The sequence below is a fragment of the Myotis lucifugus genome, unplaced genomic scaffold, assembly GCF_000147115.1.
Source record: "Myotis lucifugus unplaced genomic scaffold, Myoluc2.0 scaffold_49, whole genome shotgun sequence".
NCBI classification, from domain to species: Eukaryota; Metazoa; Chordata; class Mammalia; order Chiroptera; family Vespertilionidae; genus Myotis; species Myotis lucifugus.
Genome location: NW_005871097.1, coordinates 5,694,377 through 5,707,082, shown reverse-complemented (window position 1 = coordinate 5,707,082; position 12,706 = coordinate 5,694,377). Strand labels below are relative to the sequence as shown.

At 40.0% G+C, this 12,706-nt stretch overlaps 1 protein-coding gene across 5 annotated transcripts in view; it reads right to left on the bottom strand.

Annotated features, from left to right (window-relative positions):
• Positions 1-12,706, bottom strand: part of GPM6B (glycoprotein M6B) — a 143,740-nt gene that overhangs the window by 22,352 nt on the left and 108,682 nt on the right. For 2 of the 5 annotated variants that reach the window (XM_006088598.3, XM_006088597.3), the window contains exon 2: positions 6,221-6,340. The exons of the other annotated variants lie outside the window; for them this stretch is intronic. In XM_006088598.3, coding sequence (XP_006088660.1) covers positions 6,221-6,340 — 120 coding nt within the window. The remainder of the gene's footprint in view (positions 1-6,220; positions 6,341-12,706) is intronic. 5 annotated transcript variants of the gene reach the window in all.

Here is a 12,706-nt window from a genome sequence, read left to right as displayed (position 1 = left end):
ACAGGTAAGTGAAGGGGCTACTGTCATGAGGAGAGAAGACAGTGCTCTATGGCACAAAGGATGCATTTCCACTTGGAAACGTTCACACAGCTTGTGGCAGGCACCCTTCGGAGACAACCCCAATGATCCCGCCTCCTGAGATTCACACCTTTGTGTCATTCCTCTCCGAGTGTGGGCTGGACCTAGTGACTTGCTTCTAGCATCCTCTTTCCTGTGGGCATACTCTCTTACCCACTCATGAAGCCAGCTGCCATGTGATGAGGGAGCTGTGGGAAAGCTCAGATGGCAAAGTATCAAGGGAGGTCTTGGGCCAGGAGCTAGTGAGACACTGAGACCTCAGTACAACAGACTGTGAGGAAACGAGCCCTGCCAACAACCGCAGCAGTGAGCCGGGAAGTGGATGAGTCCCTGGTTGGGCCTTCAGATGAGACCCAGAGACATAGAAGCTGAGCCCAGATTCCAACCTACAGAAACCGAGATAATATATGTTGTTGTTACTAGTCACCAAGGTTAAGATTAATTTGTTAAATGACAATAGATTATTAATACATTGGTGCTTGCCTACAGCTCTACAATACAATAGTTTTGCATTCTTTTTAGATACACCAAGATGCAATGATCACCTAAAAACACCAAGAGGAGTTTCCTTCAAATTCAATAGCAACAACCGCAGCTGGCATGGCTCAGTGGTTGAGCATCCACCTATGAACCAGAAGGTCATGGTTCAGATGTTGGTCAGGGCGCATGCCTGGGTTGCGGGCTTGATCCCCAGTAGGGGGTGTGCAGGAGGCAGCTGATCAATGATTCTCTCTTATCATTGATGTTTCTCTCTCTCTCTCTCTCTCTCTCTCTCTCTCTCTCTCTCCTCTCTCTCTCTCTCATCAATAAAAATATATTTAAAACATCCAACAGCACCATCTGCTAAGGATGTGGTGATTTGACTTTGGACATTTTTTTTTTTTTTTTTTTTAAAGAATAGTGTTTTTTATTTTTTTTTATTTTTTTTTTAAAATATATTTTATTGATTTTTTACAGAGAAGAAGGGAGAGGGATAGAGAGCTAGAAACATCGATGAGAGAGAGACATCGATCAGCTGCCTCCTGCACACCCCCGAGTGGGGATGCGCCCGCAACCAAGGTACATGCCCTCGACCGGAATCGAACCCGGGACCCCTGAGTCCGCAGGCCGACGCTCTATCCACTGAGCCAAACCGGTTCGGCAACTTGGACATCTTGATAGTAACTATGTATACAAGTTGCCTGTGAATTTCAAGTTTCTGTTCTTCAGAAAAGTATTTTGAACTGAACCAAGGTTATGATCCTCTATGTGGTGGCCAGACTTTAGTGTGCATCTGAATCGCCTGGGGAACTTATTAAAACAGCAATTCCTGGGATCCACCCCAAAAAATGGTGGGTGGGGCCTGGGAATCTGAATGTTTAACCAGCATCCTTGGTGATTCTGATTCAGGGCATTAGAGGCCCATATTTTGAAAAGTCACTTAACAAAATGACCCCCAATATTACAGTTAATAAAATATAAATCATCTTTTACATATCACAGAAAATAAAACTTGCTAAAGTACACTGAATTGAGCAATGGATGAAAACAGCTCCATGACATCCATTAAAGGCACGTCATAGGATTATATTAAAGAACATGATGAGGGACATTTAAGAATTTCTCCCAAGTTCCCATCCACTACTTTCTCCTCACCCTCTCTTTGCCACAAGGAAACAAACCATTCCCACTTTCACTGCTCTTCCCCACTCTCCTTCACCAAGATTTTAAACAAAGGAATAAGAGGAGGCATGCGCAAGCTTTCAGACAAGTAGTCAAGAGAACCAGAGGTCACTATCTTTCAAACTAACCAGGACTCAGTGCATTAATGATGGCTATTTTTATGCATGCCTCTCCACAAGCAGAGAGGGAAAGCAGAATGAATACCTTAAGCTATTCTGTCTTTTCCAACGCTAAAGAGAGGTCTAGATCTCGAGGGTAAACTCACTTCAATTCCTTCCTGTCTTCTCTCTTCTTGTTCTGGACCTTCCTCTAAATTAGTGTGTCTCAAATGGTAATGTTCATAGGAACCATCTGGAAATCTTGTTAAAATGCAGATTCTGATTCTGCAGGATGGGATCAGGGCCTGAGACTCTGCCTTTGTAATAAAATTCTAGGTGATGCCAATTCTGCTGGCCCAAAGACCACACTTGGAACAGAGGATCTGAATTCTCTGATGCTATACTCAGAAGCCTGTGTAACACAATCTACAGTAGCTTGAAGTATTCCCCACAGGTGTCCATTAACTATTCCTTTTATTACCAATGCTACCATCTCAGATGGCCATCTCAGGCCTGGGCCCCTAAGGCAGCATCACACAGGGTTGCCTATGTGGCCATCCATCCTTTGATTTCCCGGAGGCCTAGAGAAAATGTATTACCTGAGTAAAAAAAGTTTAAAAAATGAAAAAAATAAGAAAAAAACAACAGATGGTGAAGGATTAACTATCCAAGTCCTAAAAAATGTAATTCTACTGGGAAGTTACACCAAAAACAACAACAACACACATGAAAAGATCAGGCAAAGGAAACTGGAGCTACTGGATTTTTCCAAAGGGGAATAAGGAAGTTGGGGGTTGGAGGGAGGTGGTCTTGACTATAATAACTGCACAGGTGGGAGAGGCATTTTCCTTTGGCAAAGATCTTCTGGTCAGTTTGTATCAAAGCCTCTTCTTCCCCTCCCCCACTCGAAAGAAATGGAGAACTCTGAAAAAAAAAAAGACACAAGAGCCATATGGAATTCTCTCTATTTTTTTCTCTCACACCATCTGGTTTGGAATCTAAGTACAGAATGGCAACTGCATCGATTTAGAAGCCAACAAAATCTCCAAGCAACTGGGAAGGCGAAGACATAGCTGGGTTCAGTCCCCTCACTCCGGAGCCTGCACTGTATTCTTTTTAAATTTGTTTTGTTGTTGTTGTTAATCCCTACCCGAGGATATTTTTCCATTGATTTGTAGAGAGAGTGGAAGAGAGAGGGAAAGACAGAGAGAAACAACAATGTGAGAGAGACACATTGATTGGTTGCCTCCTGCATAAGCCCTGACCAGGGCACGGCCCGGGGAGGAGCCTGCAACCAAGGTACATGCCCTTGACCAGAATCAAAGCCAGGACCCTTCTGTCCACAGGCTGGCGCTCTATCCACTGAGCAAAACCAGCTAGGACTGCACTATATTCGTTATACTCTCTCTCCTACATGCAAGGTCTCTGTGGCTGGTTTCAGACACAAATGGTCCTGATTTCAGTCACTGCACAGAAAAAGTTAGAACTACGTGTGGGTAGAGATTGTTTCAGGATCTCAGAAGATGATTCTATAAATCAAGTTCAGTGATTTTATTTCTCCCCTTCAGACAAGAACCTGCTTGCTCATGGAATTCTCACATGAAATATCACCAGCAACCTGATACTGAGTTCTACAGTTTCTCAGCATACCATTCCAGAAGTCTAAAAACTCTAAAACCAAGGATTATTTCTTTCTTTCTTAGTATAGTTCATCTGGCAACAAAATCTGTTCTGATCTAAACTTACTTGAAGGCAAAACCCAATGTGATTGGACCAGAGGCTGTTTATAGGCTTCCTTTATGCAATGTAGGCTCTCTACAAAGATTAATGTGTTTGATTTGTGGGAGCACCCAGACTTCGCTGGTGATGTCATGTAGCACGTGGTGTACGTGCCATGTTACTTTTCAAAAACCCAAGCTCTTCTGAATTCTGGAATAAGTCTGGCCCCAAAGGTTTCAGAAAAGAAATCGGATCGAGCCTTGTGTTTTTCTCCTCAGTGGCCACTGCTGCTTAGAATGCCCGTGTTCTGGTGTTGGGTTGTAGGATCAGAAGCATGTATTTTTCCAGTGTTCTTACAGGAAACTGTTCAACCAGTGGACAAAACTTGTCAAGAGCAATTGCTAGAGGGCTTTCCTCTAATAAGATATTGATGTTTACTCTTTATCACACAATCCAAGGAAGATTTTTTTATTTTTCTTGATTTCCAACTAGCCTGGCATCTTCCAACACATTCTTAAAATGAAGAACGCTCTGATAACTTAGGGACCTTCTTGTTATGTTATCTAATACCCTTCTTCTCACTCTATGCTATTGAACTGTGCACATTTTAAAATATATTTTATTGATTTTTTACAGAGAGGAAGGGAGAGAGATAGTTAGAAACATCAATGAGAGACAAACATTGATCAGCTGCCTCCTGCACACTCCCCACTGGGGATGTGCCCGCGACCAGAATCAAACTTGGGACCCCTGAGTCTGCAGGCCGACGCTCTATCCAGTGAGCCAAACCGGTTAGGGCGAACTGTGCACATTTTTAAATATATTTTATTGATTTTTTTACAGAGGAAGGGAAAGGGATAGAGAGTTAGAAACAGCGATGAGAGAGAAACATCGATCAGCTGCCTCCTGCACACCCCCCACTGGGGATGTGCCCACAACCAAGGTACATGCCCTTGACCAGAATCGAACCTGGGACCCTTCAGTTCTCAGGCTGACGCTCTATCCACTGAGCCAAACCAGTTAGGGCGAACTGTGCACATTTAATGGTGCTTTGGGGGGGGGGTGTTTAAAAACAGCTTTAATAAAATATAGCTTACATTTATAATTCACTTGTTTTAAGTGTACAATTCAATGGTTTTGAGTAAATTTACAGTTATGTAACCATCACCACAATCTAATGTTAAAACATTTCCATCATTCTAAAAAATATCCCTTGTATCCCTTACTAGTCACTCCCCATCACTCTTCCCTCAGCCTGTGGCAAACACTTTCTGTCTCTATGGATTTGTCAATTCTAGAAATGTCATATAAATGGAATCATACAATATTTGGTTTCTTGCGACTGACTTCTTTTACTCAGCAAAATGATTTTTGAGATTCACCCATGTTGCAGTACTAGTATGTGTCAGTAATTCATTCCTTTTAATTGCTGAAGAGTATTCTTTAATTGCATGGACATATCATGTCTAATGGCAATTTTAAAAAAATATTCCAGAACCCTCCATTCTTTAAAGGACCTCTGAGAACAAATGTGTGATATCCCTTCTTGCTCACCTTTTCTAACCAGCACTGCTCAGGTACACACAGAGCTGGCGTCTACAGCCCCATGTCAAATGAAGGAATCCATAACCCCAAATGTAGAGCTAAATCCCAAGTCAGATTTAATGTTAATTAACCTGAAGCTCCAATTTAGGTTTTAAAATAAAAATAAAAAGTTTTATTAAAATAATTGCGGGCGTTGTGACTTTGGAATTCAATAGGTGTGCTACATCGTATCTCAGGTACTTCTGAGGTATTCCTGAAAAAGTAAGAAACTAGGAAAAATGATTCTATGGGTTTATGCAAAATTATAGCAAAACTTCAAACCTATTGTTTATTTGACCCAGTACCATCCCTTTATAGTCACATTTTAAGTAACTTGAAATCACTGAAATTTAGCTAACTGAGCTGAGTATTAAGACGCGAGTAGACTTTGGGAATGTGGTGGGTGGATGTTCATATTACTCAGCATTTTCCCCCTTTTCAGTCCCCCACACATTTCACATTTCATCCAGGCCCAGCGCCTAGCGGTTCTGAGGGACCAGAGTTCCTCATGAACAAGGAAACCAGAAACTGGACCTACCTTATGGGATCGGATACAGTTATTCCATCCCCACGCCATGTGCTTTGACTTTCCCATCTCAAAGGCAATGGCTAACGTGAAATCAGAGTGGTACACAGCAGTGGGGCCAGGAATAAATTTGGGGATACTCACAGTACTCTTAGAGCCAAGGCTCCTTGACTGTCCTGGCCTAGTTTTTGGTCCTAAGGTGGACATGGGTGACACCTCCCCCCCCCCAGTTATCAGTTCAGACATTGGAAATTTTGTGGTTAGCCCTAAGGTGTAGCTCATTGTATACTACTCCCTTTGAGAAGAAGAGGTGAGTGTGAGGAAAGGGGGAGGAGGGAGAAGAAAGAGGTGAAAGATGGAGTGGAATGGAGAGAAGAAGAGAAAAAGAAAGATGATCAAATTTTTTAAAGGGTCAATTCCACCCATGCCCCTGTGAACAAATAAATGCATCAAGCAAAAACATAAAATATCACCAATTGGAAAGAACCATTACAAATAATATTAACGATAACAGTTGACTTGCTATTAGAATTCACCCCAAGGCTGTATTTACCTGGACTGCTCAAGGGGCTAGCCCTGTCCCCCAGGGTTGGCACGGGACGGTACTGGTGGTTCTTTGAGCCTGGGTACATCCAGTGGTACCTGCCAATTTCCATTTCAGCTCTGCTGTTCACTGCCAATTTCAGGTGGCAAAGAGTCAGTGTCTCTATCTCCAGCAAAGATTCTATATCAGCATTTTTAGTAATTCTTTTACCATATAGTTCAAGGAAAGGAGGAGTTTAAAAATATGCAATTGGAATGCAATCTTTCAATACCATCTTATCAGCTCAGCATGATAAATTGAGAATGTTGGAATCTGTTCCTCTGTTTTTCAATTTAAGTTTACAAAAATCACCCAAATTGTTTTTTCTTTTCTTATTTAATCCATTTCTCCCACCCCACCCCTTAGAATGCTCATTTTGGGCAGACACTATTTATAGTAAAAATCTGGCTTACCCACAATAATATTTTTCTCTCTGTTTATTTTCTCTTTTCAGACCCACAGACTATCATAATTTATTGCAGCTGCACAAGCAGAGGGTGACTACAGGCTCACTTTTCCAATAATTGGTACCCAGGCCCAGGCCTTGAAAATCTGGCAAAGGACCCCCATGCTCTGCTGAATCTTGAATGAAACTCCCGTCCTCCTACTGACATCTGCAACATTCTCTGTCACCTCATCTTAAACTCAGTACTTTAGAGCCTAGAATGTTCTGGATTAAACCCTGACTCAATGATCTCCCAGTGTTTTATAGACCAAGGCTGCTGGGTTTGGACTACTGTTTACTCACACACACAGTGACAATTGGTCTCCTGAAGACTCGGGTCCCTATTTGGTAATATAACTATAATTCCTACTTCTTAGGATTGGAGAGAAACACATTTACTAATTTGCCTGACACAGAGTCAGCTGCTGGTAACTATTAGTTAAATTACAATCTTGAAATCCCTAAGAAAACATAAGGTCAGCATGCCAGTTTATGTTTGGGAATCTCATAAAACCCAATAAGGGGTTATGTCCTCTGGGGTGCCACAAATATTCCAGGATAAAAAATATAATTCTAGCATTGACATAGATAATTATTCCATCAGAAGATCAGGCTATAACGCCCCATTTGGCACCTAAGAACCAAGGAAACAACCACATTGCGAGGCAACACAGCACATGCCCTGACCAGGTGCACTTCAAACCTCGCAAAGACTTTATAAAATCCCAACTCCACTCCCTATGATCTTTGAAAACTCTCAGGGATTTCCCACTGGGAGTGGACACACACTTTTCTAGGTGATGTTTTAGAGAAAGCCTTTTTTGGCTTCAGGTTAAAGTAAAATGTCTTCTAAAGACTTAAAGACATTGAAAAGAAAGGAAAGATGCTAGGACAACCAGAACTGCACATTGAAAGTGTTTGGCTGTTTTTGTTGTCCACGATGGTGCCAGCTGTGTAAGTTATAGAGTGCTTATGGTGCGCTGGTCACCATGCAAAGCATATTGCAGCCAGTACCTCATCTGTCACAAGCACCCAATGAAACAGGTACTGTTATTCTTCTTCTATCTTTACAAATGAAGAAACCAAGATTAATAAGAAGACAAGTCACTTGCCCACTCCATTTTCTACTCTTTTGCTGAAGCAGTGGTTAGCTTAACAAGAGTTTTTCTGCAGACCCTCTGGAGGTGAGCTATGCTTCTGTGCCTCCTAAAAAAATGTTTCAGGTCCCAAGCTTCTGATGTTATGTCAGGGTTCTTAAATCTTTTTAACTCTCAGCCTTCCCTGGATTTAGATTTTTGCTTTACTATTCACAAGATTCTCTCTTAGACATGGGTTGTGCTACATTTTCTGAAAGCAAAATGACTCAGTGGGGCTGGTGGAAGAAACCAGAAGAAGGTCCAGTCGCCTCCTGTGCTGTGACATGATTTCCTCTTGGTAAAGTGGCTGTGAGCTCTCCATATTGACCTCAAGCAAGAGGATTCCATGTAGCTCTATCACCTTTGATCTGAGAAATTTCATTGTCCTTTAAAAACATTTCTCTCTCTATGCCCAATACACAGTAGGTGCCCCCAAAAGTGTGCTGAATAAATATTTGGTTGAATGTAAAGGAGCTCCCTGAGACCCTGTGGACCAAGAAGTGGACCCCCAGGTCCCCCTGCACACTGATCTCACCCAGGCCAGACCATGCAATTCAAGCACTCGCTACATGGGATACATCTATTCTCTGTCCTCATCTCCTCACAGGGTGGGGGAGTCTCCAGACATTTGGGCAATCAGGCACAGTCTGCCAGGCAATGACAGTGAAAAACATGGACTGCCCTACACTAATGTGTTTTCTGGGAACAACATGGCAGCCATGCCTGAGATGCTTAATTTATCATAAAAATACTACTGCTCCAGCAGATGTGGGGGTGGAAGTGGCAAGTGGATGGAGGATTTCCATTACTTCTGGGAAGGCCTTTTATGATAGTGAATCTTAAGATATGAAAGAAAAGAAAGTCATGTCTATTTCATGTGTTTGAGCCAAACTTAAAGACATTAAATATAAAATTTCAAAGAACCCCACATACATTTTGTTTAAAAGGACAAGGTCCCAACACTCAGAAGGGAGTCACATGATTGCAAGGAAAAGCTGCAGCTTGAATGGTATATTAATATGTTAATTCTGGGCAACTGGCAAGAAATGAGAAGATATGTACACCCAGGGCCCTGCCTTACAGAGAGAAGACTGCAAACGTTCCTCTAAGAGAGTAGGAGAGAGAGATGGGGAGGAGACCGATCTATATTACTGAAGAAGCACAAAAGGCTGTGACATCTGAGATACCATTTATGGTTGGGGCTGAGGTGAGTGGTGGTGACTGATGGCCATAGACACTACGGTACTTGGTCATCACCAAAGGTGGGTATGAAACAAACAATGGGCAGTTGAGGAAAGTATAACAAAACAATGCCTTGTACACTTTTTAAAATTTACTTAACGTGAGTTAGTGACAAGGCTGAATAACTGCTGCAGACCGCTAAACTTTCTAGCATCTAGGAAATTATCACTGCAAGCAACTGAGTGACAAAGACTGAGCTTCCTAGAAAGACCACATTCACTGGGCAAGGTCTTTGAAAGCTGTATCTATCATCCTTCATTTTTAGCTATTATTTAAAATATGAAAGGAAAGCCATCACCACACTACAGAATATAGCTGAGGTCATGAACGATGGCCACCTGCTTTTGTAAATAAAGTTTTATTGGAACACGGCCACACCCATTTGTTTAGATACTATCTATGGCTACAATGGTAGACTTGAGTAGTTACAACAGAGACTTTATGGCTCACAAAGCCTAAAATATTGACTCTCTGGCCCTTTATAGATGAGGTGTGCTGATCCTTGGTTTGAATATAGCTAGTAAAGCTGGCATATATAAAGAAGTTGATACAATTAATCAAATCAGCCTACAAAATAGGAAATTATTTTCTCTTGTTACATGTTCTCTGAAGAGATATACCACTGGGATGGCTAAGGATCAAAATTATCTCTGGCATTGTTGTCTGCTATTTACTCTGCCATTGATCAGCAAAATTATGGTCAAACTTAAGATTAAACTACACATACTAGTCCCTAAAATGAGTTAGGGTCCTTCTACTCCTATGACATGAGCTAAGAGGTCAGAGGAAGGATAATGGTTCAAAATAGAACATTATAAAATGAATAAATAATCAAATGAGTGAAGGAACAACCAGGTACATTTGTGAACTGGGACTGTAGTCTCCCTCTCTCCCATAGCCACCCATTCCTGGCCAACCATTTCATGTGGATGTACATTTGGTGCCAAGGAGAGAAAAGCAAGAGTGTCTTTAGGATAATCCAATTCATTACCAGTCCCAGAGAGGGGAAATTTTTGTCATGAGGATAACTGGCTATTTCACATGCTCCTGGATACATGAAGGCTAGTAAGTCATGTTGTTAAAAGTATTTACTCTAAATTGACCTCTACTTCGAAATAACAGAGAAATATAATTTTTAGTGTTACAGTTTGAATTCAAGATTTTGACTCTGTTTTAAGGTAGGCAAATCTAAATTTGCAGAATTGGGTCAGAATTCTTTGTCTAATGAAATAGCAAGACCCAGCCTTGAAAAGTATGCTAATGGCAATAATAATATAAAAGTAGGAGATGCAGCAAATGGCTCATTGAGATCTCCACACTTAAGTTTTCTTAAAAAATAAGATGAAAGCAAGCTGTATCATACCTACCACATATGTCCAGCACCATCTGGCCGGCCACGCTTTTCTCTACAGCCTATCCCCCAGACACCCTCTCTTCAAATGTCCTCCTTAGCAGATTCTTATAAGGAAAAATTGCATCTAAAACATTCTCTATACCACATTCATAAAATTAAGTTAGAGAACATCAATAAAAATCTTAATATGAAATAATTCATAGAATACCAGAAATAGTGTAACATGTTCAATGCATCACAATAGGTTTTAAACATGCAGGTCATATATTCTAGAGGAGTGATTTTCTTCCTAAACAACAAAAAAAGATAGGGTCCAAAAGTGCACACGTTTTGCAAAATAAAATAAAAAAGGAAAAGGAAAGAAAGAAACAGAATCTAATTTTTTATCTATTTGATTAAAAGATTTAAATAGATGTGTTAAGTTTTTAATCAAGTCAATAATTTCAAATTCATTTCTTATTGTGACTATGTCCTGTAATTTATTTTAAATTATACATTATTTCCAATTTATTACATTTTCCTTCCTATGTGGTTAGGAACTTAATTTGAAGCCTGGAATTCTGGAATTTATTTCAGCAATGATTCATAGGAGCTTAACTAGTCTGACTATAATTGCTTTAGAAGCTCCTAATTTCCTACATGTAATAAAAATAATTTTCATCACAGATACTTAGATTTTTTTCACGCAATAGAGCAATTGATTCAATTGTTTTTCTACCCTGTGATTCAGTACTCCCAACAATTCCAGATGCATTGGTTTCCACAAATGAATTGCCATCAAGTAAAGCTCTACAGAAATAAATAGAAACCTAACTCTCCATTTTTTATTATTAAGTCTCATAATCTATTTCCTTTGATTCTCATTCATTTCCTTCACTTATTCCATTTCAGTGAATCTGCTTACTCAATGCTCACATTTTGATTTAATTTAATGCTTCCAATTTGAAAACTGCCATTTGTAGTAATTTGGCATTGCTTACATCTGAGAAAACCTGCTTGCTTTCCTTAGAGAATTCCTGAGTAACTACTAAATACTTATTGTGAATTTTGATGGTTCAGTAGTGTTCTCTGACAAAAGCTATGAGAATGCTTCCAAAACACATTTGCTTTCTCTTTTTAAAAGACTTGGATTTTTTTTTACTTTAATGTATATTTATTAAAAATGAAGGCACCACTTCATAACCATAGCACGGACATTAAATTCTGAAAATTAATATTGATGCATTACAACTATCTTATAAGACTTGGATTATTTATTTTTTTTTAAATAGGAACAAATTCATGTTGATTTAGTTTAAAGAAACAGCTCTCTTTGTCCTGCCAAAACTCCCAGGAAGTGACACCAACTAGAAAAACGGAGGTCCATTTATAAAGCTAAATTTAATTTATGTTCTTAATAAATATTGTAATAATTACCCAAAGCCATTAATTCAGAAACTACTGGGTAATAACCACTGGGCAATAAACCCCAAATTAAGAGACAGATATCGCCTCTAGTGCTAACTATTAAAAAAAAGAAGGAACAGCGGGGCAAAATATATGTGCATAAAAACCTGTGGGAAGTGACAAAATATACAGGGTTAAATTTGGTAAATTAAATCCCTCGTTGAAAGTTTTTTGTTTTTTTGTAAAGAACAGCCCCACCAGCTCAAGAATTATCTAATACATTCTCTAACTGTGTCAAGTTTTTAAATGCTAATTTCAATGCAGCAAACATTTATTTTTGAAAGTGAACATGAAATCTGAAGAAATGCTGGCGTGACAAACACGCACAAACGTGTGATTCTCGTTTTGTGCCTTGAATGACAATGGCGAGCAGGCTGGGGACACTACAAAGATGATACCTGTGTGAGTTTTGACTTGTGTAGTTATGAACTTGTCTAAATGAAGATTAGGAGAGAAGCCACCCTCCAGACCAACATTAATGGTAGGTGGGTCACATAGAGAGCGATCGCAACCCCGTGGCTGCAGTGGAAATACACTCCCTGGCCCGTATTCTTACTGCAGCATGTACTCTATATGTGGTTAGAGCTTGTGTTAACATGGCATTTTTTAATTCCTTAACAAATAGCTAGTGTTTATCAATTTCGGTAATTTTTAAAGTTCCTCCAGGAATTACCTTTGGCTTTTCATTTTATCTCCAAAAGCATAGCTACTGAGATTTCATACACAGATGGTCAATGGATGTAGTGGCAGCCTGTGGATTTGGTATTAAATAATATTTAATTGACATAAAATAACAGTGGTCCACAAGACTAAATGATGATGAGATACACGAT